Source organism: Bactrocera dorsalis, chromosome 3 (genome assembly GCF_023373825.1).
Source record: "Bactrocera dorsalis isolate Fly_Bdor chromosome 3, ASM2337382v1, whole genome shotgun sequence".
Lineage (NCBI taxonomy): Eukaryota > Metazoa > Arthropoda > Insecta > Diptera > Tephritidae > Bactrocera > Bactrocera dorsalis.
Genome location: NC_064305.1, coordinates 84,224,506 through 84,252,251, shown reverse-complemented (window position 1 = coordinate 84,252,251; position 27,746 = coordinate 84,224,506). Strand labels below are relative to the sequence as shown.

General features: G+C 35.7%; 3 protein-coding genes across 8 annotated transcripts in view; all 3 read left to right on the top strand.

Annotated features, from left to right (window-relative positions):
- Nucleotides 1–27,746, top strand: part of LOC105227793 (potassium voltage-gated channel subfamily H member 8) — a 177,879-nt gene that overhangs the window by 71,551 nt on the left and 78,582 nt on the right. For 2 of the 6 annotated variants that reach the window (XM_049450660.1, XM_049450658.1), the window contains exons 1-2: nucleotides 13,878–13,985; nucleotides 24,383–24,502. In XM_049450660.1, the coding sequence (XP_049306617.1) occupies nucleotides 13,916–13,985; nucleotides 24,383–24,502 (190 nt within the window). In that variant the 5' untranslated portion in view covers nucleotides 13,878–13,915. Of the gene's footprint in view, nucleotides 1–13,877; nucleotides 13,986–18,910; nucleotides 20,145–23,732; nucleotides 24,214–24,382; nucleotides 24,503–27,746 lie in introns of those variants that run through there. The other 4 variants (XM_049450661.1, XM_049450659.1, XM_049450663.1 and 1 more) reach the window with 3 other exon arrangements.
- Nucleotides 3,133–3,510, top strand: LOC115066269 (uncharacterized). The gene has a single exon (XM_029550866.2). The coding sequence runs from the start codon at nucleotides 3,133–3,135 to the stop codon at nucleotides 3,508–3,510; it is 378 nt and encodes a 125-aa protein (XP_029406726.2).
- LOC125777002 (uncharacterized) lies at nucleotides 5,036–6,080 on the top strand. The gene has a single exon (XM_049450665.1). It carries the CDS (start codon nucleotides 5,419–5,421, stop codon nucleotides 6,070–6,072), a length of 654 nt encoding a protein of 217 aa, XP_049306622.1. The 5' UTR covers nucleotides 5,036–5,418; the 3' UTR covers nucleotides 6,073–6,080.

Sequence of the window (27,746 nt, the reverse complement as noted above, 5' to 3'; positions counted from 1 at the left end):
GATTCCTTTTTGCACGAATTTATTTGTTTTTGTTCCATCATCGATTGCAATTGATGAACGTTGCCAAACGGTCTGCTTTGTGAGCATACCGTTGCGCATCTTCTGCATTCAAATGCAATTCAATGGGATTTTTAAGAATCCAGTTAGCTTAAAATCAATATGGTGGTCATATTGCCAGGTTGCCAGATTGGCAGGTTGTTGCGCTGCATTTTACCGCAACGAATTGGTGCAGGTTGTTGCTGTAGGCGAGATAATGTGGGTGGTGGAGGAATGCATATATAGTACATATGTATATATATCGAAACTTGTGCCAGACAAAATTTAGGTTGAAGGAAGTAAAAGCAACGTCTTTCAACGTATTGCGCGGAGGAATTCTGTGAGGAGAATAATATTCTATTTAATTTCAAAATTTCCATACGAATATTATTCCGTGACATTCGATGCAGGTTTTTCTTATTGAATATTTCAGTATATATGTACTATGTTTGTATATGAGATTTACTAAATTTTCGAAATTCGCTTGACAAATACTGAAGTGCTGTGGAAATGCTTATTTTCAATTTTACAAGATGAAGGTGAAGTTTGAAGAGTTGAGTCAGCATCATTGATATTTATAAGCATGTGAGCTGCATTGAGTGGAACATCATTAAAACAACTGGCAATAAATTCCTTCTTAGTTTGGGACTGCCGAGTTTCTGTCAGCGATAGCGATGAGCGATAGAGCTTGACAGTGAGGTTGGGAAAGAGAAGCAGACAGAGAAAAAATAACTAAGGCTTTTATCACTTCAATACGCTTTAAAATTAATTTCTGCTGAGTTCGCTGGTTTTTGCTTTCATATGTAAAACTTTTCATAAGAGAGCAGAGATCTGACTTAGCAAGGTGAATGGTGAATTGAACAATGAAATGTTCAATAAAGCATCATTCGTAAGAAAAAGTGAGTTGCATTGGACAAATTAATTCGAAAATTTTTCCTATAGCACTTATTATTTTTTTCCCTGAACAACAATTTAATGCATTCGAAGAGCATAAATTTAAAGGGATTTTAACATTCTTTTTTCTAAGGCTTCCTTGTTTTTTGTTAAATACTTTATAATTCAGCGTAGCTTGAAAAATCGAAATTATTGCCGAAAGACACAATTTTTAGATTATTACCTGATAAATATATCCAGAAAGTTTGTAACTATAAAGTTAATTTCAAGTCGATAAGTGAGGGTAGCTGTTTCGGAGACGTTTTTCTCTCTAACTCTCTAAAGAGCTTTGAGAAAATTGCTTTTATGACTTGGGAACCGATAAGAGGGATCTCACTTGGACCCTTTACTCCCATGTAATGGACTACAAACCCTTACAGATCGACAAAGCACCTTGAGCGTATCGAATTTTTTTTTGAGACGGCTAATTTTCCTCCTAGCTTCGACGCATTCGTGAGAAAGCTTACAGCACTCTTCAACGACTTATCCACACCTCTCCAGTCGATATGCGCGCAGAAAAAAACCTCAAGAGTGACCTCTGCGACGCAGTGATCCAAGTTTTCAGGAACACAGTTGAAGGCGAAGAGAATTTCGGCGTGTCCCCGTGTGCTATGTTTAAAATGGAATTAAGTCCTTTTGCTGTGATAACTCGTAGTGCACCAAAGATGCCGATGATAGCTTTGCATACATTCAAGCTTTTTAGCATGTGTCGCCTCTTCGAACGCCCTCCATCAGACGGATAGACCATGATTGACTACGGTGGAAGACCTAAAGGAGGGCAGAGGCACGTTTGGTATCTTACGCTTTATAGTTTATATAGTTAGGTTAGGTATAACTGGTAGACAATAAGCCACGCATAGACCAGTTTCGGATCTTTGCGATACCAGATGGAGTTCACTGCTTCTTTGGTGTTCTGCTCTAAACATTTCCTGCAGTCTTCTTGATGTGTCAGCCCCATTCTGCGGACGTGTGCCGCCATTAAACAATGACCAGTTAGTAATCCCATCACTTTCCTACAGTTTCTTCTGTTAATAATCTTCCCGTCGATTTTGCTGCGCAGTTTTCAGTGAAGAGGTCTTTAAGTGACAGATTTAGTACCAGTTCAAGGCCCGCCGTTGAAGTTGTACACTTTATAGTAAATGAGACCATTTCCTTTTACTTGTGTTGACGTGAAACACGCTTCTACACCCGCAGTTGGATACCATGTTGTGGTACACTTCGCTTAGCTCGAAGACCATGTTTAGAAATTTTCCCTTTCTTTAACTATAAGAACAACGTCGTCAGCGTAGGCTATCCCCGACAGCTTCGTACCTCGAGCTCTTTAGGTACTTCGTTAACTACCAAGATAACCGATTACATTTAGTTAAAAAAATCTTACAAATCAATTTTCTAAAATGCTGTCTCAGGGTCTGTGAGAAAAACAGCTCCGAAACTATATGTCGAACCCAGTTGAAATTCCTAAGAATATGCAAGTATGCATTGGATCTATTCCTTCACGAGCCGATAGAGAGAAGCTTTGTCCTTAATGCATTGTCAACAAAGGTTCAGTTGTCGTTGATCTTTTGAAAGAGAATCACGTTAAATGCCATGAGTGCTAAGTACGCGTCACGCTACGAAGCTGTGTTCCTTTGAGCATAACCTTTCGCTTAGTAATTTCGTTTTAATTTGATGCTCAGGTCACACTTCAGTAGTAATCAGTATTACGTAAACTGTGTGCTGATACAAAATTCCCACATTATTATATAATATTTATCGGTTATATTGTTTTTGAGTAAGTAATTCCAATAATTACTTTGACACTTAGAAAAGCCACTGCATAATTACCACTGTTTCAAACACATTAGTAAACTTTGAATAACAGCAAAACCTTTCACTCAATAACTGCCAAGCGGAGATGAGGCTTCCACAAAAACTATTACTAATATTCATGCTTTTACTGCTGCACAATAACCTACAAAACGTGTTCGTGTTCTCAAAGGTAAAATCTATTTATGTATATTTACTGGATATTTCAAAAACTCACGCACTTCAAGTATCCTGCAGAGCAACTTCGACATCACCTACTCGGAGTTAAATTGTACCAAACACGATCCCAAAGGTTACCTAAGCAAATTGTCCTGTTACATAAGCAAAAATACGCAGCGCAGCAGCATCTCACTCGAAATGCAGTACAAAAAGAGTATAAAACGCTTCAGCATAAACTTTCTGATTGTGTTGCCGCGGCGTCCTGTGGACTTTGTGCTGCTCAATTTAACCCGTTTGAATGGCTGCCAATTCATGGCGAATCGGAATCAAGTGCCGCTGGTGCAACAATTTCTCAACTCAATGAAACGATACAGCAACATAATGGAGGGGTGTCCCTACAAGCGCAACACCCTGTATTATATACGTGGGCTACGTTTGGATTTGGATGCAATACCAGCGTTCGCGTTCGAAACCGATATGAAATCGTGGTTTGATGTTATACACGAGGGTGATGTACTGTTTAGTATGTACGTGAATAGTCGCATATTAACAAAGAGAAGTGGAAAGGTTGGGTAGGGATGTGTATTAAACGGTTGTTGGATAAAATAAATTTTGCAAACAAAATTTATAATAATAGAAGGTTTTGTCTGAAATTATTTGTGCACTTTATTTTCGTATATTTAACAAGCTACAGTTCAGTTTTCGTGCGATTTGATGCTTGTCTTTCTCTGGTTTTGCTCTACCATTGCAAAATTAGTCACTCTCATATCTCTTTCTGAAGCGATATTGTTGTTTCACATTTGTGACTTTGTAACGCTAACTTAATGTTATCCATTTACTTTGAAATGCGTCTGCGGCTTCCATATTTTATTTCCAAAAGCTTGTTGGCTTCCCCGAATGTCATTCGTTCGTGGAATTTTTGAATGACTTGAAACATTGTAACCTGATTGTTGTTTTGAAATATTTTAGATCAGTAAATTTCTTTCTATATATTCAAGTACAAAGTCCTGCTTTCTTGTACACTCAATTTCAGTTTTTCTCTCCGAGACCTATTAACGTTACAGCTGAGCCATTGTATTAGGTTAGATAGAAGCTAGTAAAAATTGCTTGACTTTAATATAGCTGAATTTGACATCCGTCTGAAACCAGCGGATACAGTGAAATATCTAAGGCTCATTCTGGATAGGAAGCGCTCATGGAAGCCGAATATCGAAGAGAGAGCAAAAAAAGGTCTCGATTGCCTTGTACTAGTATAGAGGAGCCATTGGAAAGAGATGTGTTCGTTATGTAGTAGAAGGATCTAGAAAAGACCACACCTGCAAAGAAACTCGAGAACATTTAACGTGATCGTACGTGTGGTACACTAAGGTCCACTTCAACCATGGCACTTAACACCATCTTCCACATATTGCGCGTAGACATCGTCGGTAGATGTATAGTAGGCTCAGTGAGTCTGGGCACCTAAAAAACACGTGTCTGAACACTCCGAAATTCTCACTCATTCTGATTTCATACCGGATCACTGGAATCATGACATCGCCAAAGCGAACTCTCGCGACTCCTCCTGTACCCATATACCGGCGAGGAAGTTGTGGGTGAGAAGAAGCCGCTGAAGGAGAGGGCAGTGAGCTCATTTACGAATGGGTCAAAGCGGTTGATTTTTCCATGGTAAAAATTGTGCAAATAAATCAATGCCGCTCTGTTTCTCTCTCTTCCGCTTAATTTTATCCATCTCTCTTACTCTACCTTTGGGAAAGTACATATTAGGCAAGTACACTCGTAGCAGCCAACTGATAAGTTCCGTAGATTAAAAAGTAATAATTTCCTTGAGTTAACTTTCGAAAAAATTAGGGATATTCTTTATCTTCTTTTCAACTGAGAGCGTCCAGAGATCCTAAAAATGGGCTTTAGCTTGTTATCTCTTCTACTGAGAGCGTCCAGAGATCCTAAAAATGGGCTTTAGCTTGTTATCTCTTCTACTGAGAGTGTTCAAAGAACATAAAAATGGGCTTTAGCTTGTTATCTCTTCTTCTGAGAGCGTTCAGAGAACATAAAAATGGGCTTTAGTTTGTTATCTCTTCTACTGAGAATGTTCAGAAATCATAAAAATTGGCTTAAACTTGTTATCTATACAAAACGAAATCATTAGCATTAACATACTAATTTAAAATAGGAAAATTATAAATGACATATATTTTAGTTTTTAACCAATATTTTTAAATGATCGCATGTGTTACCCAAACGTTGTGCTACATGCCACAAATATAATGTTTCTGTTATAATTATAATGATCAGTGGTTTACTTCGTTAACGTTAGATGATATCAGGCTTTATATCGCGTTTCATTTCGAGCTACTTAAAAAGTCATTTAGCACAACTAATGCTGATTCTGCCTATAATTGCTGAATCAGAATTTCAAATCGTTAGTATGCATTCCACCAAACGAAATTGAAAACATTTCCACTAAAACAGCTCCGTGCTAAGATGTATTACACTAAAATCTTGAGAATTATATTAACTGTTATTTTGTTGCAAAGCAAGCTGGGAAAAGTGCTAGCAAAAGTGAGTCAATGTTTTGTAAAATATATAATACATATTACTACATTTTTCGTTGTAACTAATTTACAGAGCAACTTTGAGCTCACCTACACTGAGTTCAATTGCACCGTCCATGATCCGAAGGAGTTCGTTGAGAAACTGTCGTGTTCCATTAGCAAAAATACGAAGCGCAGCAGCCTCTTTACGGAGTTGGTATTTAAAAAAGACTTGAAACATTTCAACATTAATTTTCTCGTTGTTCTGCCGCGCCGTCCTGTGAACTTTGTGCTGTTAAATTTAACCCACTTGAATGGTTGCCAATTGATGGCGAATAGGGTTCAAGCGCCGTTCTTGCAGATATTGCTTAATTCAATGAAACGAGTCAGTAATTTTATGCAGGGTTGTCCCTACAAACGCGACACCCTGTACTATTTTCGTGGATTACGCTTAAATTTGGATGCAATGCCAGCGCTGTCATTCGAAACCGACATGAAGTTGTGGGTGGATTTTATGTATGAACGTTCGAAGCTTTTTCAATTCTACATCGACAGTCGCATACAGTTGAGACGGAATGGGTCAGAGGCAAAGCAGGGCGCCTGAATTAAGAAATTGTGCTTTGTGACTTGATGTTCTCTATTATGTAGATTTGAACGATTCTGACATATTATTTTTCGTTAACACCAAATATGGTTTTTAATAACACGACCTAATAAACTTACAAAAAAACTTACTTCAAATAAACTAAAGGCACAGAACTGGTCTGTAATCACTTTTTGATCATTGTAGCATTGTATGGTAAATGTAGAGATAGATACAGATATACAGTAGTACATAAGGATACATCCAAAGTAGAAGGGAGTGACCATTGTAAATACATAAACGGAGATAGAGCCTATAAAATATAGACTCTACTAAGCCGAGTAACACATCTATGGGGTATTGGAATATGTTAATAAAGTTTTGATAGAGCCCACCTCGTTTTATAACTGGGCCAGTTGTATTGGTTTTCAAAAAACAACTTCGTGGTGCAATAAGTTTTTGGCTCTCAATGTGGTAGTTAAGCGAATTGTAGTCGGCCAATAATGGTGGCAATATCTCCTCGTACAGAAGTTATCGAGTATTTCCGGCATACATAATTTAGTTTGTCGATAAAAATATTTGTTAACCACCTGTTCACTTGCGGATTTTAGGTACTAAAAAAAATTATGTGAAATAATCTTCAAAATGTCTTCCATATTTCGGAAACATATTCCCGACCTAATGCTAATCTGAGCGCCTAGGAAAAGTTTCCAAAGAAATAATCGCTTCCAAAACTCAGAGACAGGACAAACATAACTCATTATACATACCTATAAAGGGCTTTAAACTGCTCACATCACTACTCCCTTCAACAAGAGTTTAGCAAAGCCGAGCGCATCACTACTGCAGCTACAAACAACAATATAAGTAGTACAAATTGGCTGCTCTTAACTCAACTTTAGTATGTTTATGGCTCTGGCTTTACGTTCACTTTTAATACCTGTTGTATCAGGTTTGGTGTTTACCTTGACAACAATAAAAAATATATGGCTTACGCTTTTTACGAAAATTTGGCAAAATCTGTTGCTGCTGCATACTCGTTGTTATGGACCGTAAGAATGTGAGCATATTCTGAAGTTTTACGGCAATTTCAACTCTCATGCAAAGTGGTGTCAGTGAGAAAGAAAAACTGAGTATAAGTAAGGCTAATGGTAGTGATGTTGAAAGTATGTTGAATATGCTTAAGGTATACATATTGTTGTGGAAGTAAAATGCTGTGGGAGTCGAGTATGTACTTCAGCCGGCTGAGACAAAGGAAAATTTCAAAATTTTTAGAAAGAATCTGTTAAAAAATTAACAAGACATTTTATTTTCAATACTTTATTCAGATATGATTTCAATTTAGAAGAGTATAAAATCAAGCTTGGTTCAGAGACCTCGGAAAACTCAAAACTATAAATAGGTTTGATAAATGTCGGATCCTCAGCTTTGTAGTCAGGTATCTCTTTTGCGAACTCTACTCGACGTGTGTTTGGAAAATATTTGGGTTTAATTTGAACACGCTTCATGCGCAAACATAAACCAATATTTGTATTGATCCACAGGAGATAGTGAGATCCTCTGCTATCTATCTGACGTTAATAAGATCATTTTGAAAGTCTGCTTCTTTAACTTTTTTGATGTTATCGGCATTAACAGCGGTGGACGTGCGACTCGCTGGATACTAGTTTTCGATGACTTAACGATCTTCAATGAAAGCTTACAAAGTTGGCTTTTCAAAACACTTTTGCTAATTTTCTACAATTCTGTAGCCATGATGCCATTGAAAACACAAAATTGTATGCAAATTCGTTGCCAAAACCAGTCCATTTGATATTTGTTTAAATATGTATATTGTTCTTAGTGGCGACTTGTCGTGGCTGATATATTTTGCGAGGGTGTAAATTAAGATTCATAATCATGTGAAGCCCCACCTTAGGTCTGTAGTGATTTGAGTATTCTCTCATTTTAAATAGCATGCTACTTTCATTGGGAAACCTGTTAAATGTATGTTAAAAGTTAAGTTTCTTTTCATTAAACTACAATTATTTGCAAAGTAATTACTTATGTTTGCTTATAGTTGGTAACAATTAATAATACCTGAAATGATGTAAATTCTAAAGCAAATACTCTACATACATAGTACTTATGTAACTAAATTCATAAGCGTAGGTGCAAATATGTTAAGGGCTTGGAGGCTTTTTCAAGTGGAACATAAATAATTCAAACACAGGAGTTCGTAGAGTTCATAAGTGAGTGTTATTAAAGCATTACATATTTACAGCTATATATGTATTTATGTATACAAACCTAGATATAAAGGGTGATTTTTTAAGAGCTTGATAACTTTTTTAAAAAAAAAAAAACGCATAAAATTTGCAAAATCTCATCGGTTCTTTATTTGAAACGTTAGATTGGTTCATGACATTTACTTTTTGAAGATAATTTCATTTAAATGTTGACCGCGGCTGCGTCTTAGGTGGTCCATTCGGAAAGTCCAATTTTGGGCAACTTTTTCGAGCATTTCGGCCGGAATAGCCCGAATTTCTTCGGAAATGTTGTCTTCCAAAGCTGGAATAGTTGCTGGCTTATTTCTGTAGACTTTAGACTTGACGTAGCCCCACAAAAAATAGTCTAAAGGCGTTAAATCGCATGATCTTGGTGGCCAACTTACGGGTCCATTTCTTGAGATGAATTGTTGTCCGAAGTTTTCCCTCAAAATGGCCATAGAATCGCGAGCTGTGTGGCATGTAGCGCCATCTTGTTGAAACCACATGTCAACCAAGTTCAGTTCTTCCATTTTTGGCAACAAAAAGTTTGTTAGCATCGAACGATAGCGATCGCCATTCACCGTAACGTTGCGTCCAACAGCATCTTTGAAAAAATACGGTCCAATGATTCCACCAGCGTACAAACCACACCAAACAGTGCATTTTTCGGGATGCATGGGCAGTTCTTGAACGGCTTCTGGTTGCTCTTCACCCCAAATGCGGCAATTTGCTTATTTACGTAGCCATTCAACCAGAAATGAGCCTCATCGCTGAACAAAATTTGTCGATAAAACACATTTCGAACCGAACACTGATTTTGGTAATAAAATTCAATGATTTGCAAGCGTTGCTCGTTAGTAAGTCTATTCATGATGAAATGTCAAAGCATACTGAGCATCTTTCTCTTTGACACCATGTCTGAAATCCCACGTGATCTGTCAAATACTAATGCATGAAAATCCTAACCTCAAAAAAATCACCCGTTACTTACATATATAAATATATATATATATATATTGGCAACAAGTTGTTGTAAGGTTTCCATGAAAACAAAAGAATGCTTCGAGAATGTGGTAAGCTTGAGAAAAATAGCATGCGTGTAAATTGAATTTCAATGTTCAACTAGTTAGTGCCCTAAGAGACAATAACAACCGCAAGAAAAAACAGCAACAAAATAATAAAATACTGACAATGTTACATAGTGTTAATAAAACCAATTTGCTTTCACCGCATAAAGACAAGAGGGAGCGTAGAATAGACGCACGTGGTGAAGACAAGGAGCTAAGTAAGAAGCTTTGTAATATAACTATGTATAAAACATACATATATTTGGTGTATATATATGCTTATTGCACAAAGAAACTCCTTGTTTTTTGCTGATACTTTTTTATGTATTTCGTATACGCCACACATATGTGTTTTTATTTATATATTAATTTTCTATATAATTATATATATGTATGTAGAGAAATTTGTAGGTTTTTTTATTGCACTGCTTGCCAAATATTCGATGCCAAGCACGTTTTCACTTACAAGCTATTTGGCTGCCTTTAGGCTTAATTTCTACTTAACTCCGTGTGTGGATGAGTGTCTGTATGTAAATAAGTGTGTACAATTCTATTATATTTATATATGAATGTATGTAAGCACGTTGCCGCAAATCCTTGCTTGTTTGTTAAACAAGTTGCTCTCACGCGGCTAATAAGTTACTCATACGCCACGCTTGCACTTAAGGCCAACTACCTAATTGTTGCGTATAATTTATTATTATGCATTCTCACTGGCATTTTTTTTTTTTTAAATCTAAAGGAAGAGTTTTCTATTTTATTAAGATAAATGCAAATTACAACAACAGAAAAATTAAGAATATCGTCTTCTGGGATCCTATTCTGTATCTCGTTTCGAAAATGTATTCTATTCGAAAATCGGATTTTTTTGTTTTTGATTTTGACATCTCAAGAGATAACGAAGAAAAATTGACAAATTGTTCGAAAACAAATTAGAACCGATTCTAACACTACATTCACGCTTCAGTAGTTCGTGTAATACTGTGTTTTCATACATTGCTTGCAGATATATTGTTGAAATCTCCGCGACTCAATCGCCATGCACCTCAATCCGTCAGCAGCGTGCAAAAACTCAGTTCACTTGTATACCGAAAACTGTGCTGCGTTCTTAATGCTTCAACGCGTTTGGCACAAACGCAAATTGGCTTCATTGTGAGTTAAAAGCGACGTTAGACAACTGGCAGTGACCGGCTGATGGAAACACGTTCACACACTTATGTATCTGCAAAGACTTGAAAAAATAGATTTCTGTGTATTTTGACTCTCAGCATACTCCTGCTCTGTAGGTAACTCCAAAAAAAAAAAAATGAAACAAATTTCGGGTATAGATTGCATGGCACGTACGCCTGTTGCTACTGACAATGCTTTTTGTCATTTGCTTTCGTTTTTTGTGGACTTAATTGCATACAAAAAATAGCTTAATATGTAGCGAATGTTTTTTGTGGAGCTGCCAAATTTGACACTTCACTACATGTACCTTTTGTTTATTTAAAATGAAAGGGAAGAGAAAAAATCATTAAATGAGGATGTTACACCCTTCACGTGTGCATTTCTTTTAGCGTAAACGGATATAAAAAATATTTGTATTTCGTTTTTGATCGGTAAGTTTGTATGACAGCTATACGAGTATCCAATCCGCAAGAAAAGTCTTTTTATATTCCAGGAGGCGAGAAGTAATTCATTTATAGTAAATTCTCTACAGAATCACACTTTTCTAGCGAATTCTGTGCGTAATCCCTGTCCTACCTACCTTGTTAGGCAACAGATCTATTCCTGTAAGTGTAAACTGTCCTTTCGTCCACCCTCCAAATAAAAACAATAAGTACAACCTATAAACTATAATTCTACACTAGCTCTAAAACTTTCCATCTTTAATTAAAGTAAAATAACTTTTTGCGAGCGTAGAAGAGCAAATACAGTACATCGAAGAAGAAGAAGCAGAAGAGAAGACGCCAGCTGGCAAACTATAATATCAGTTTCAACCAATTAAAAACATAGTACGGATATTGTGTCGAAAGAAAAGTAAATTGCGTAAGCAACGCAACACCTTGTGTTTATTTAATTAAACTCTTACTTTGTGCCGTGGCCTTAGCAGATAATGCAATATGAAAACTTTATAGTGTGGTCACAAAAATTATATTAAAATTTTAAGTTGAGAAAATACAAAAAACATAAGCAACTAAAATTGAATAGTGCAAAGTTAGCTTAATTTTATTAAATGCGTGAAGTGCATGTGTTTTGTGAATATGGTAGTCATTTGGGAGTTTTATAGGCAGATTGATATATTTATTATATTTTTAATACAGTAGCATATCAAACAGTTTTCAATTACCTTTATATGATACGAACATTGTGATGAAATATTGTTTGCAATATATATGTAAATAAGTGGCAACCCTCTTAAAAATTTTGCTACAAAAATTTTTCCGCAAAGATTTTCTTCAGTTTCGCTTATAAATTAATACAAATGAAGAAAAAAAAAAATTTTAATAGGTGGCAACCCCTTTCCAAAATTTTTTCCTCTCTGCAAGAAATTTTCACTAAGTTTTTTTTTTTTATTTTCGCTTATAAATGAATTCAAATTAAAAAATAATTTTTTTTTCAAATGGGTGGCAACCACTTTCAAAATATTTTCCTGTCTACAAAAAAAATTTCTCTTTTTCTTTTAGTTTCGCTTATTAATTAATTCAAATTTAAAAAATTATAACTTTTTTAAATAGGTGGCAACTATTATCATAATTTTTTTGCCACTGCAGTCATCTGAATTTTTCTTTGCCTAATACCTATAATGCAAAAACTCGTCGATATACACAAAAGCTTTTAATTAAGGTTTTTAAATAGGTGGCAGCTCTCTCAAAAAGTAACTCATAATTCTAGACTTTTTGTAACCATTTTATTAGTGTTCAGTGTCAGTTTATATAACCAATTTTTTATTTAAAATTTTTAAACGGCTGGCAACTCTACTCACAAATAACTGTAAATGAAATCTTTTTTAGACCTGCTTAGTTTTAATCAAAATTATGGAACTTAATTTTATTTCATTCCAAGTTTTTTTATTATTAAAAACTAAACAAGTGGCAACTCTTCTCAAATATATTATCAACTGACTTCTCTAATCTCTTTAAATCCCATTATGCAGTTTATTTCCTCTTACGTGCTTTTGATACAAATTTGAAACATCTGGCAGCCTTTAGATTTTTCTGCCTAAATCATTCGAGCTTATCATCTTGCAGTTCTAGGTAATTTTCACAAATAAATTATTTATTCATAAAAATTGATTGTTCTAAAATATTTATAATTAATTCGGCATCAGTTTTTGTTTACACCTATACATATATATTTTGATAAGTGTTTGTGTGTGTGTGTATCGCTTGAAAAAGCAACTTCAAACAATTCTATTTTTAACCCTTAAGTAACCGCAAGTGCACGCCACTGTGGGAATTTAAAACTTATCAGCTAAAATTTCGAGTCAAACCACAGAAGTGCGGCGGAAGCAGATATTTTTAGTTCGCTTGCCAACAAAAACAACACAAATGTTTATCTACATAAATATATATATTGCATTGAAATTTAATATGAAACATATTTTTATGCACAATTGCAATACTCTGCGCCAAATATAATATTTGACTTCAAGTGATGAGTTTTTTGAAAGGCAGTCTAAAAAGGTTTATATGTGGGAATTAAAACAAAAAGTACTGCATCACTTGCTTTAAAATTTCGATAGTGTTTTTTTATATATATCAAGAATACACAAAAACTTTTTTAGGCAAACTATTAAATATTTCTCAGGTTTCACACGATCCCCAATAGAACTAAACAAAGTGATGGAGTGGTTGCATTGTTTCCGGTCTTTTTCGAAAAATAAATGTCCAACAACAAGTCGATTCTTAGTAGTAACGTAGAACGGTCTCAGGAACAGTCGTTGGCTCATTATATCTGCCTAAAAATTGGTGAGAAAGGTCTAAAAGCCAACTTCTGACATTAGGAGTATGTCAAAACCATAGTTCGAAAATAAAGTTTAAAATATTTTTTTGTTTATCAAAATTTTCGTTGACTCACCCTGTATTGTGACGAATTATCACGCAAAGTTCAATTATAAAACCTGATTTGTTGCAATTATTATAACCCACTTATCGACAATCAGATAACAGTGATTTGAACTAGCTACAATTCGTCTTTCAATTCTCGAAACCCAACAGAGAGGTTAGTCATAACAACAAATATTTGTTATTTTCTTATAATAAAAATCGAAAATGGCTTATCTTCTCTGTGCATTTCAGCACTTGCTTATTATCTTGGTAATAAAAAAACGTTTGTCATATATTTGCCATGACGTAACGACATTCTTCAATTTTTGAGCTTTTACTGCACCGATTTTGTGTTAAACCCTGTGCTAAATGTTGTAATCTCAACTGTTAGGCAGTTATCGACACACCTATAACGGAGTTGCAAGTGCGGTCTAAAGCCAAACAAATTGGAAGCGTTAGTGAATATTAATTAATTTCTCTGATAACAGTTAATATTTGTGTAAAAACGGTAGTGAGCATGCTTCAGAAGAATTCTCATAAAGCAGGCGCGAATCATGGTCCGAGTTCACCTCACACAAAGAAGAAAGGTAATAGCGCCTATATATGAAGGTTGCAACTGTAAATATGTATATCTATATATATGTATACATTTATATAATATAAACACATGTTTGCTGTGCTGTGGACAAATGCTGAACTTTTCGCTTGTGTTTCGCTTCATTAAAATTCTAACCTACAATTAGTGATGGTGGAAAAGTTCATTTGCGCGCCGTCCGACGCTTCGTGTAAATTGGCTTAATTTTAATGAGACTCCGCGGTTGCTGGCAAAACGAATTAGCTGAAATTATTAAAATTGTACAGATTAGTGATTACATTATTGTTTATTAAAAAATTTGGGTATTTAGGAAAAATATGTGTCGCGGCGAACGGAGATGGAAATATTTTGTACCTCATAACGAGAAAGCAGATTAAGCTTCTATATTCACTATTGTCATTAGTTTAAATATGGTTGGAGTTGTTTTTATATAAAAGAGCGGCTTGCTGCTGTGTCTGGGTATTAGAGCGATTAGTTGACTTTTTGTTGGATATCATAATTTAAAGGGAAAAAAGCGCGAAATCTCGTAAAAAATTTTTGATCAAACAAATTTTTATTTTACTAGGAAACTTTTCCTTTCCATTATTTATTCAGCTCAAAAATGAAATTTTAAGACGCCTAACCTACATTTACTTTGTCGTCAATATTTTCGGATCTCTTTCATGACTAAAGATGCATACAAAAAAATTGAATATACTATTTAGGTAGAATGTGTATATTGCAGAATTTACTTCTGAACAAGTCTATTAATACATAGGTCTTGAGTTACGTAAAGAACAATCATGAAAACCTCTTTCTCTTCCTCTGTTGGACGGAATGGTTTTCCACTAGTTATTCAGTCGAGTGTATTGGAAAAAAGGTAATCCGAGAAGCGAGAATTGACAAAACAGATATTGAATTTTTTTGTCAGTGAATTGTAAGTGCAACTAGGAGACGGAATTTGTCTCGGGAGAGGTTGATCATATGCTAAAATCTTGCAAGGTTGTACCCTCCTAGTAGTGGCTTGGCATGGCGCATTCCGGCTACCCCTTTATTGCCCAGATAACCCCAGATAAGGTCTACACGGTTGCAAATTGATAGGCGATTCAGCCTTGCAATACACTCCTTCACTAAAAACGATTTGACCTCATAGGCTGTGATTGCTTTTAGTGTCGCTTGACTATCGTTGAGTATAGCGATACACCGATTGCGATAGTTAAGTTGGAGATTGATTTCTGCACACTGACTTTTACCAAAGACTTTTACTTGAAAGATGATCGGAAAACGTCCTCTTGGTATGGATAGTTTGGTATGCGGTCCCGTAATGACTGCTTCAATGCCGTTAGTGCACAACAGGATAGTTCTGCCCCCTTAGTAGTTGGTCGCGCATTGAATCTCTCCACTCCGCCTTACTGCCGAAAGTATTCCTAACCTTTTTGCTAAGTTTACCTTCTTCGTAATGCCGACCTTTGGAAGAAGGGCCAGTGCTGTGTCTTCCCTTAAGGCCTTCATTTGTTGAGACGACATTAACTTCCCATTGCCAAAGCCATTTGCTGCCATGAGTCGGATGGTATGTTTAGCTACCTGTTTGATCACTAGATGTAGCGGTGTGAGCTCCAGCATGACTGCGGTTGGGTCGAAGCGCAGAGGCAAGCGAGCCTTTGCAGTTGAACTCAAGATTGTGGTTTTCTTTTTTAAAACGAATTAAGCTTTAATTATTACATATTCCCTTTAATACACCATTTTATATATATATATACACATATATTTGCTAAATATTGCACTCATTTCTAAAATTAATAACAAATGTGGACTGACGGCAGATTTTATTAATAACTCAAGCTGTTCAATAAACACGGTGTAATACGGTGATGCAAGGGATAGAATTGAAAATACAAAATAAAGGCGTTACCGTTACACATAACATCTATAGTTAGAAATTAGCGACTTGTGCGAGCTATTAATGCTTCGAAAAGCCATGAACTGAAATATGAAAATAAATATGAGCAATAGCTGAGCCAAGCAATAAATGAGTACAGTAAGTCGTCCAACAACGAATATAACCCATTATATAAGGGGGAGAACAAAGTGATTGCAGCGCTAAAATTAGAAGAAGGGCGCTGCAATGTAATTTCAGCATTGCAATTTCATTCAAGCCAATAACAATAATATTTTATGCGGCTGATAATAACGGTAATGCGGTTGACGTCTCAAAACGTGCTGCCAAGAATAAACCAAAGCTGACAGGGGGAATAATACATAAGGCGAGGGTGCGTCACTTATTTATATAAGCGCTTTAAACGGAATATTTATTCACTATATCAGGAGAGCTGCACACACATGCATATATTATATAAGGGGTGTATCTGTCAATAGCGGGTAAAGTAAATATCTGCTTCATTAATGCAAGTTTTATGTACATTGTATGCATATGCATAAATATACTTGTACATATGTATGTTGTAAATTAAACATTTGCCTGTGTGTGTGTATGCACTCAATACCTGTCGCAGCGCTGCTTCATAACTTATGCAGTCTCTTTTATTTTTAGTGCTGTCAGCTCGCGTTCGCGTTATTACAACCATCAGTAATTTATTATAAACTTATCTAAAATTAAATATTATAACGATGAAAGCGCGACTATGAGTAGTTGACTGTAACTAATGAGTCCACGACAACTAAGTGGCATTGGCATTTATGTGGCTGATAACGGTGTTATGATGTGGGGTGGCACAGCTGTGAAGGCTGATAACTTTTTTGATTATCAACGGGTTGTAGAACTAAGATTTACGGCACATGAGTGTTCGTGTGCCTTGCCATGTGAGTAAACAAATAAGTAGGTATACTGATGCCAATATAATAGTGCAGTTTTTATACCCAACGCTGTAAAGTGGATTGGTAAAAATTATTTTTTGATTTTTCTGACTTGAGATCTCGTTACGTGAAAGGCAGTAAAAATAATAAGACAGTCAAAAATCAGTGTAGAAGCGAATTCATTATATAAAGTTTGGATTATATTGGGTAGTCGAAAAAGTCTTTTCGTATTTCCAATCCAATTTTAACTTATTTTTTATATTTATAAAAATAATTAAATCGAAATTTCCAGAACCGAAGCGAGCGAACCTTTGTTGTGCTACACGAACAGATGCAGCATCGTCTCCGGAAACTTCCCAAATTTCATTGATGGCTTGAGTGGCATTCTAGAATTTACCACGTTATACAATAAAAAGTGGTTGAACACCGAGTTCTCAAAGGTCAATGTCAAAACGAACTTGTACCAAAAAGGGTTATGATTATCTTACCTTGATTGTTCTGATACGTGTTACTTACGACTTAAGCAAAATGCTAAAGAATGCCGACATAAAATATAAATCCTTTATCGATAGAACTCCCAGAAGATATACTTCGAAGAAAAGACAACCGATATATTAAACTTTATTTTTAGTCTATAATTCATTTACGAAAAATGAAGCGATGTTGGGATCACCGCAGCAGATTCACCTACATTGCCAGGATAACTTCTTATAGGATCATCTAAAGTAAAAAATACGTGTTTTTTGTGAAATACTTAACTTAGAAATTGGATGGATAAAAAAAAACTGAATATTGATTTTTGGCAGACATTTTTCCAAAAAAAAAAGAGATTTCAGTGAAAATTTCACATTTTTTTTGTTTCAAATATTTATTTTCGAAAAAAATCCTCCATACAAGTCTTTAAAAATTTTATCTCAAAGACCTGTGTAAAATTTCATGAAGATCAGTTGAGTAGTTCTCGAGAAATCTTGCTAGCTAATTTTAAAACTACAGTTTCGAGAAAAAAGCGTCCAAAAACGGCACACTTAGCCTAGCTAGCCTCAGGCGTACAAGTTTTCAAGGCTGTATCTCCGAAACTATTACTGGGATCAACTTGATTATTCAGGACAATATTCCAGAGGTATTGTAAAATTTAATAATACCATCAAAAGAATCAATTTTTTGAAACCCGTAAGCCCATGTATCCACTTAAAGCAGCTTTTCTATTGCAGATGTAAAAGACAATGCTTTCACAGTTGTTGTACAGGTAGTTTGACACATTGATATCCCCCTCCACTAATATTCCTGTGGTCAAAGTAGCAGTAAAGTCCATGCAAATGGTCAATGGATTGACGAAGTTAAGTTTAAACTGACTTTATTCCTAGCAATACTCATACTGTACATATATCACACAAAGTTCGAAAAAAAAACAATGACAATATCAACAAGTTTGCAGACCAATAATCATCTGGAAATTAAAGAATTATAAACTGATAAGACTTCAGCTCTTTCAGTAAACTTTGAAAAGTCAAGTTCGTAATTTCCATGCAGAAACATCGCAAAGTTGGCTTATGCAGGAGACTAAATTCGGATAAATTCAGATCAGTTGATTTTGGTTAACAATTTTGATTTTTATGAATCTAATCTGTCTCTTAATACATGGATCAAGAAACTCCGTTTCTACGAGTCTTTTTTCGGATCTGTATAGTTCGAAGTTAAGAATCGCAAGTGCAGTCTAAACAATATTAGTGGAAAATAGGGAAAGTAGTAAGTGAAAAAAGAAGCCTATTATGACGAAACTCTTAACTATTCACCACTATATTTCAATTGATTTTAGATTTCATATATATGACTCCAATCTATCTATCAGTGCCTTTTTATATGTGGATTAGTCGAACTCTCATTAGGAGTCCTTTTCGCGAACCCTTCTCATACTCACTTATGGTGAAAAATAGTGTATAATGTCTCTGGATGGAGTGGTGTACTAGTATGTGAATTATAAGAGCGTGTGAGATAACTATTTAGAGAGCTATATTTGTTGAGTTAGTTCGCTCTGTAAATCATTCCCGCTGTGGTGAGTTTTCTCTAACTGTGGAACTGCTGAGCAATTCTGCTTATAATTTGGACATATGTATACCCCATACTTGAGGTAAATAATTACTTCCTGAAGTCTCAATTTATTTGTTTGCTGCGTGATTATTTATCAACTCGGTGGTCATGAGTTCATTTACCACATGTGCCATTGATTTAGGGTCCTACTTGATTTGTGAAATTACCTGTTGTGCTATTTTGTTTTCAAACTATAATTTATAGTATTTGCATGATAGGCATAAAATTGCCGCAAATTTATAAATAAACTTAAACCACTCCAGCTAACAAACACTGGGTATAATTAATAGCGCCATAGGTAAGGTTTTCATATTTTACGAACTGACATGTTGCGTATGCCCCCGTCTAATATATGTGACAGATTGGAGGTGTTTACGTGCACTAGCACTTAACTTATAAACACTAGGGATGTTTATGTGTGTACATACATAAGTACACTAGCGGGGTATTTATTTATATGCCATAGCCAGCTAGTGTTCGGCCAACATACTAACGGGTAAACATATACACACTCACAGGCATATATATTTTAATAAATGTTTATCTGTTTGTGTACTCATAGCCATACTTCGTGGAGCTTTCATAGCTGTGGGCAGGTGCGCGTTTGCATCCGCTTTCCTGTTTACTTGCGCTGCGCGGCGTCGCTGTCGGTGTCGGTGCAGCTGGCAGCTGTTGCGCATTTCGCACTTTCCACACACGACGCCGATTTGCCGATATTCAATGGCAAGCGCCAGTTGCTGCCTATCTGCCGCCTCCAACTCGCGTGCCACAGATGCGTTGCGCTTCTTCGATTTTTGTTTTTTTTTTTGTAATGACCAAAGAAGGATTTTGCTGATAAACCCGTGAATTTGCCAAAGTCCTTGCGTGTCACGCGAATTCCATCGATTTTCCCGCGACGAAGTTGTCAAAATTGTTGCATAATCCAACGAATGTTGCGTGGTGACGAAATTTTCGCGATTTTAATTTGCATATTTTTGAAAAAAGTGAAACTGAAAATAATTTTAATTGCATATTGTTGATAACTCGCTGTGAAAGTTGCAAGCTCTGCGTCCCCTGTGTGCGCTTCGTCATTTAATTTCTACGCATTGTTGCCACCAAGCGCGTGTTTTGTTGTAAATTTTGTAAAAAGTGTAAAATTTCGCACGCGTTCACAGCTTCGGTGCGCGCGCTTGTGTGTGTGCGTGAAATGTTAGTGTTTCGTTGAGCATGTTAATATTAATGATGCCACCGGAGAAGCCACGGCAGCCACCACTACGACGCTGCAGAGATGGTAAGCATATAGCTTGTGGTGGCGTGGTTGCAAGCTACACATAAAAAGCAAGTCAGCTCGCTCTTCATCATTGCAGGTGTGGAAATGCATGCTAAGACAGCAGACAGCAGCCAGCGGAGGAAAGACGGTCTTTCTTAACTAGCTATGCAGTTACTTGGCGTTGCCTTTATGTTGTCATGTTGCATGCAACCACAACTGCTTTAACTGCACAGCTACAAATCCTAGCTCACACACATACACGCACATATACACAAACACAAAAAGGGTCTCACAAATTGTTGCTGCTCATCATTGCTGCTTGGCTTTCGTGGCATGCCCATCCTGCTTCCTCGTCTTGCTTTGCATTATCCTTGAGGTTATTGTCTGCGCTGTGATTTATTCATCTCAGACATTCCTCTCTTTAAGGCATTTCAGATTGTGCATATTAAAGGAATACCTAAATAGAAAAAAAGGCAAACGTGAAATAGAAATGTGAAAAGAAAGCGTGCGAAGATAGCTTTAGGGCTTCTCGCAAGTATGCAAAGAAAAATGCGCATTTTCATGCTTTGTTGTTGTAGCAGAGACCTGCTGCTGCTGCATTTCATTTGTTGCTAAAAAATGTTCTGCTTCTCATGAAATATTTGTTATTATAATGTTCATTTCAAATATTTCAAGGACAATTATTGTGCTGAGGTTGAGAGGAAGCTGTTATGTCATGGTATTTGTAGATTTATAGTCTAAAGTTTGCGTTTTGTAGTTTATGAGCTTGAGGTTTGGGGGCATAAGAAGCTTTGTGAAATATTTGGTAATTGTACAGTGATATATTATTAATTTTAAGCAGTTAACTACTTATATACTGAGCAGAAGTTGTGGAAAAATACCTTTTGTTGGCTCTGAAACTTCACCTATTGTGATAGATAGGCATTTTGAGCGATAACATTTAAATTATTCTCCATATCGCTTACTAGCCGTAATTATTGTTCATTTTCATCCGTTCTCGAAACATACACTAAGAATATTATGGAAGTCATATGCACCAAAATTCGTTGAAATCTGTAGTCGGGTTAGTGAGTTGCTTCAGGCAAGTACCGCAAGTAGGGATATATTTGATAATTAATAGTTTCATTGCATTTCAATGCTACCATATTTTTGCTTTCCTTCTTTTTGTTCCCTTCCTTGCTTTTGACATTATCTACTAAAATTTAGCTTCATTTGAAATTTAACTCATGACAAAGCGTTAGATATCAGGTCCGTTTCAATCGATTATTTATCTTCATTCAGATGTGTTATGTAGTTAAATGCTATTACAAAGAAGATATACCAGCTAGGTATAATGCGCCTGAGAACCATACTCCGCAAGTGGGTTCTTACTTTTAGAGACATGTTAACTAAAATGATTGAAAATCTAATTATTAAAAGAACTGAGTTTAAATATCACATTGGTAGAGGGCCGAACCGATCTAGAAACTATTATTTTGTGATACTCGGAGATGTTAACGTAAATAAAAAGTTGCCATATGTTAGGGAATTATTTCCAAATCATTTATATATATTTTAAAGAGTACATACAAATTATTGCGTTCCTACTGATTCTAACAAGATAAAAAATATTTTTTGAGCAGGGTTGCCACGTTTTATAATTTTATGTATTATATAATAATATTAAATTATTATAATGGTATACAATGTACAACAAACTAGGTAAGTTTTGAAAAACTTACGTTTTAAGATAATTTTAAAAAGCGTTGCCACCTGTTGGAATTTTTTATTTGAACTAAATTACTTAAACAAATGAAATATTACAACGTGCGCATCAATCAAGACAAATTCACGAAATATTCGAATTGAAGCTATTTTTAAAAGCGTTGCCATATTTCTAATTTAATTTCATTTATTAAAATTAAATTATAACAGTTATACAAAATCGATGCCTAACTAAATACCTAAAGGAACAAAAGTATACGATTGAAAGTAATTTTTAAAAGAGTTGCCACCTATTAAAAATTGTAATTGAATTTAATTGATGAAGTAGATGAAATATGACAACATGGCCATCAAATAAAACAGATTTAAGAAATATTAATTTTAGAGATATTTTTGAATAGCGTTGCCACCTGTTAAAAATTTTTATTGCTTAATGAAGTAGATGAAATCTGGCAACTTGATGCCAAAAAATGTAAGAAATATTTCTGTTGGAGATATTTTTGAGGAGCGTTGCCAGCTGTTCCATAAAATTATACTACTCGGTAAAAAAATTAAACCACCTGCTAATTGAGCCAACACTTAAAGCATTAAAATTCGATATTACAATTGTTAGATAATTGATATTTTCAATTATCATAAAGATATTTACAAAATCCGAGTATTTTTGAGCTTTTTTATAAACTGCATACTCTTTTACAAATTTTATGAACTTTCGTATGAGACCGGTGTCTCTTATTGTTAATTTTTTCGTAAAAATTTGAAAAAAACAAAGATAAATGAACAAATATCATCTAATCAAATTTGACCCGGACTAGTCTATTTAAGCGGTGCAAACGGCTTAAGGGTGCAAACGGAATTGATAAACATCCTTTTCTCAAAGAAAAAGATTGCTTTCTCAAAGTAACTGATTGATTTCCTAAAACAAAAAATTTTTACCATCGAAAAAAAAGTTAAACGAGCTTACTTGAAATTTTGTGTTTCCAATGGAATCGGCACTACGGAATCGTTGAAAATCTTGGCGTGTTATTGTGGGAAGTCTACTTTATCACGAACATCAAATTGGGAGTAAGTAAAGATCGTAAAGTTATCTAAAAAATTCTTCATGCGAATTGTCCACCCACTGCTGTTAATGACGAAAACGAAACAGCGCTTGAAAATCGTTGTGTTGGCATCAGAGTGATAGTAAAGGATCACAACATCTTTTAAAAATCGATTCAACACATCTTGGTTAATGGTTTGGGTATGAATTTAAAGTCATATCTGAAGACCAGAATCTTTTGCAAAAACGTTGACTAGTAGAGGTGGCAAAAGAGATGCTTGACAACGTTAGAGGTAATTTCTAAAAAAGTTGTCATCTGTTAAGAGAAGACGTGGGCTTATGAATATAATATCTAAACTGTCCAACAATCTACCGAATTTCGTTCCAAAAATGTGCCGAAACCGAAAAACCTAAATTCGCAGAAGATACTGACGCTCACCACAGTGAAGGTGATACCAAAAATGTGTATTAGAATACATGAAAATGATATTTCCTTTTGTTAGTCCGTTTCAATTTTGATCAGATAATATATATAATTGAAGAACCATTAGTTTCAGCAATATGATAATAAATTAAGCCATATTTAAGTAATAAAGGTTATTCAAATATATTACAATATTTAATTAGAATGTCGTGATTTAACTAGGGAGTAATATTAAATTAAGTACGCAAGTTTAATTGGCATATACATTAAGTATGCACATTGAATATGTCCAAATTAGGTCACTACTTATTAATTACTAAGCAAATATTTATTTTAATTATACAATTATGAGTATTATCCGTTATCAGTTAAAAGCAACGTATTGTCAAATTTCCATATTTTAACAAACGAAATTTAGTTGAAATTCATGTTTAGATATATGCATACATACATACATCTGCACGTAAATTCACTCAGTTGATAGCCGTAAAATTAAATTCTGCGAACGCGATAACTCAATTTTATTTATTGAATAATTTTAATAAGCTCATATATATGGCTAAAGCTATACGCGCGAATGTGCCGCCTGTTCGAATTTGTGGTCGCATTAAATCAATAATAAACAAGCAATAAAGTAGATACTGCAATGAACATAACAGAGAAAATTTTATTGAACCCACTAAGCATATGCGAGTGTATTTGGTGAAGAGTGCACATTCGAGCGCATTTAGCTGGCGTCGCTGGTGCTGCAGCTGTGGCATGTTAATCGGATTAAGCGCGCCAAAATAAATTTATTCAAATGAGCAGCTGCATTTACTTTCAAAGTGTTGATTTGTGGGCGATTTGGATCACCAGTGCTTAGAATAATTTAAATTTTAACTCAAAGTGGTGTTAAATTTAACAAATTTTGAAGTTAACTGAAGGTTGCTGTCATTTTTTATATTAATTCAGCCAAGCATATAGTTAGTGTTAAAGAAATTGATAAAAACTTTTTGCATTGTTTAGTATATTTTTTTGGCGAATTATTTTGTATTTATATGTAAACATATAAAGCTAAGTACTAATAATTCTTAACTATTTTCTTTCTTTTAGATTTTCATCGTGAGAAGAAATTATATAAAAGACCCTACAATCCAATGCCAGCCCGAAAGGGGCTGCTTGCGCCCCAAAATACCTTCTTGGATACGATCGCAACACGTTTCGATGGCACACGTAAGTGATGTAAATAAATTTGACTTCTATAGCTGTGTTACAAACAACAATAAACAGTGAAATATGGTGTGAAATTAAGACAAAAAAAAATTTCCAGTCTACTTCTTAATTTAATCATTCTTCTTCGTTGTATTCTGTACGTGGCTTGCCCCAAACCCAGTGCACAACTCTGGGGAGAGATGTTGCGCCTTCTCACTTTAGTTCGCCTTCAAACGGATGTTTTTTGGGTACCCAAAAGATATGTGGTCTAAGACAGAACGTCTTGAGCTGCTGGAGATATATTTAAAGCAATCGTTGCTGGCCATTGCCAAGCGAATGTATCTCAGAGAACTTTCCACACTTGCATGATTTTTGCTGTGTTGCCGTTTTCCGTAACACTTCTTCTTTGGCATTGTCTTCAAAACTTAAGAAATCACATTGTCAGTTTATAAGAAAATTTTCTGAACAATAACGAATGAAATTGGCCTAAATTTAATTTAAAAGTATATAAAAAAAGTAAATAAAAAAATTAAAATAAAGTAGTCTCTAAGTTTTTCCATACTCAGTATCTAAAGACAACCCCTATCATGGAACCTTTTCCTAGCGGCTCCTTCTCAGCTCATACATCTGAGGGGGACTTGTGAGATTGGCGAACACTTTGAAGAAAGTGAGCAGTGTCTTTCTTCACAAATGAATCATAGTTAAGGAAGGGAATGTAGCTGGTGGAGTCTTTTGTTGAGAGCTCTCTGTCTAACTGCAGATTACTACAGCATTGTAGCGCCGTTTTAGCGGAGTTCAGTGCCATTAAGGTAGCAGAAGATGTACTGTTCCAAAGCGCAGCTTCCTTTAGAGAGGTGTGATTCCCTCCAATATGCTGGACTTGAGCCTCTTGGCTGTGCGTTTAAAACCAGTAAACGAGTGAACGAGACCTTATTAGCAATAGCTTCTAACTTTTTCAATGTTATATTTGTATGGGGGCCTAGTTACAACAAAACCACCTGAAACTTGAAAGCCGATGAGCTTTATAGATAGGGCATGCTTTCTCAAATTTTATCCGATTGGAAGCGAGTCGGACTCCCGATGTCTTTGGAACTTTTGACCTCCAGTGAGTTCAGCAAGCGCTGGTCAACAACCAGAACTCTTGCGACTTCGAGATCCTACTTGCTAAGAATGCACCGTAAAAGATCCTCCGAACTACTGGCTCTTAGCAAAGTCAACGTCGCCGCAATTTTCCTTGTTCGTCTGTGAACTGTCCAATATCTGTCCAAATGTGATTTTGATTCAATGCTACGACCTGACTTAATCTATCATCATTATTTAAAATTCGACTTCAGTCGCTATTCCTTTTCGCTGTTTTGCACCAATTGGAAATTTCAAGTGTAGCCAGGTCCTTCTCCACCTGTTTTTTAAAACGGAGGTTTTCCTCTTCCTCCACTTTCCATTACTGCGTCGAATATTTTCGGAGCTGGAGTGTTTTCATCCATTCCGACGATTTGACCCAGCCGGCGTAGGGACCATAAATCTTCCGCACAACCTTGCTCACGAAAATTCGTTACGCCGACTCATCAGATGTTGTAATCTTCCGTGCCTCTGCAGCTGAACGGGGTTGATGACAGCTTTTACAGTTTGGTCTCTTCTCAATTGTCTACTAAGTGTCCCAAGTAGCGCTTGTTAGCAAGAGATATTCTACTTTGGATTTCGAGGCTGATATTGTTTTTGGGGTTAACGTTGGTTTCAAGATAGTCGAAATTATCTACGACTTCGACAACGTTGATGCGGGAGTCTAGCCGCGAGTGCGACGACTTTTTGTGTGATGACACACTTTCTTTCACTATCAGACCCATTTAAATGTTTAAGACTAATTCTTCCTGATTATCTCCCAACATTCATTTTAGCCTGAAGAACTTGAAAAAGACTACAGCAAAAGATTCCTTCAAATAGGTTATTTAGTTAGATATTAGGCTTATGATGAACATATTTATTTTGGTTTTTTGATTTCAGATGAAATAGGTACCCTAATTTCTTACAGAGCTGTGAAACCAAGAAATATCTTCAAAATAGTATAGAGTATCTCTACCGGAACTAATCAAGATAGCAAGATAGCAATAAGTTTGGAAACCATATTAACCAAGTCAAAATCCGCGTGGTGTGAGTCCATTTAGCCTTGCTCGTCTGTGAATAATCGAATTTATCTCTCAGTTTTCAGGATATCCATTAAAACTTTGCAATCGCACTTTTCTCTACAAGAGGTTGCAATTTTTGTCGGAATCGCGTATATCGGGCCCTTATAGCCTCTTATGCTATAAGAAATGCACTGTAAAGGGTATTATTATATTCAATGTTGCCAAAGTAAACGTCATTAATTTCCCTTTGAGCTTGGAACGTTATAAGTTTAATTTAAATTGTCCTGCGCAACCGTGTGGCATAAAGTATGAGCTATCAATAGACATGACAATGGAGATGATTTCCATGCCCATGACGCTGATAATGGAATCCTCTTTGGTTATGCAATCACAATGCTCACCATGAAAGCCACAGCATAGCTGATACCGTTTGTAGTTGCCGAAATGAAACACAGACGCATGCAGTTACGTAATTACATTACCGTTACGAAACAACTGCGTGTGCGTGTGTGCGTGTAGTTTGCAATTCGCATATGTCAATTGTCATCAATGCGTGCCCCGCCCACCCCTTAACACACTTACGCTCACAACACTTTATGAGCGCAATAAATCTTACCGCAGTGCATATGTACCGTTAAGTACTTTGGATTTACTGCTTGCACACACACAAACGCACATACTCGTGCACTTTGAGTACTTTTGATGTACTCACACACACATACACGCACATGCATCAGTTGGCCGAAAGCTCTTGCTAATCTACTCGCTGCCTGTTAAGTGCTGTTAAAGTGTTTATGACTTAAGAGCGTTGGCTGTTGCTGTCGTTTTTGTTGTTGTTGTTGCAGTTGCAAGCTGAACCATGTAAGCGCTTAAGCAAATACTTAGGTGCTTGTATAAGTAATGCGCTCATAGCGTGAAATATGAATGATACACGTGCAAACACACACACACACTCACACTCGCATATGAGCATTGCGTAATGCCAAAGGAAAATTAATTAAATTAATTGCATAGAAGTGGTTGTCGTCGTCTCGTGTTGCATAAAGTCGTCACACATAACTGGATTTAAGCAGCAATATTCCAAATGACATCAGCGAAGTGTTTTAAAAGCTTTCAAGAAGCGCACTAAGTGCCATTCGCAA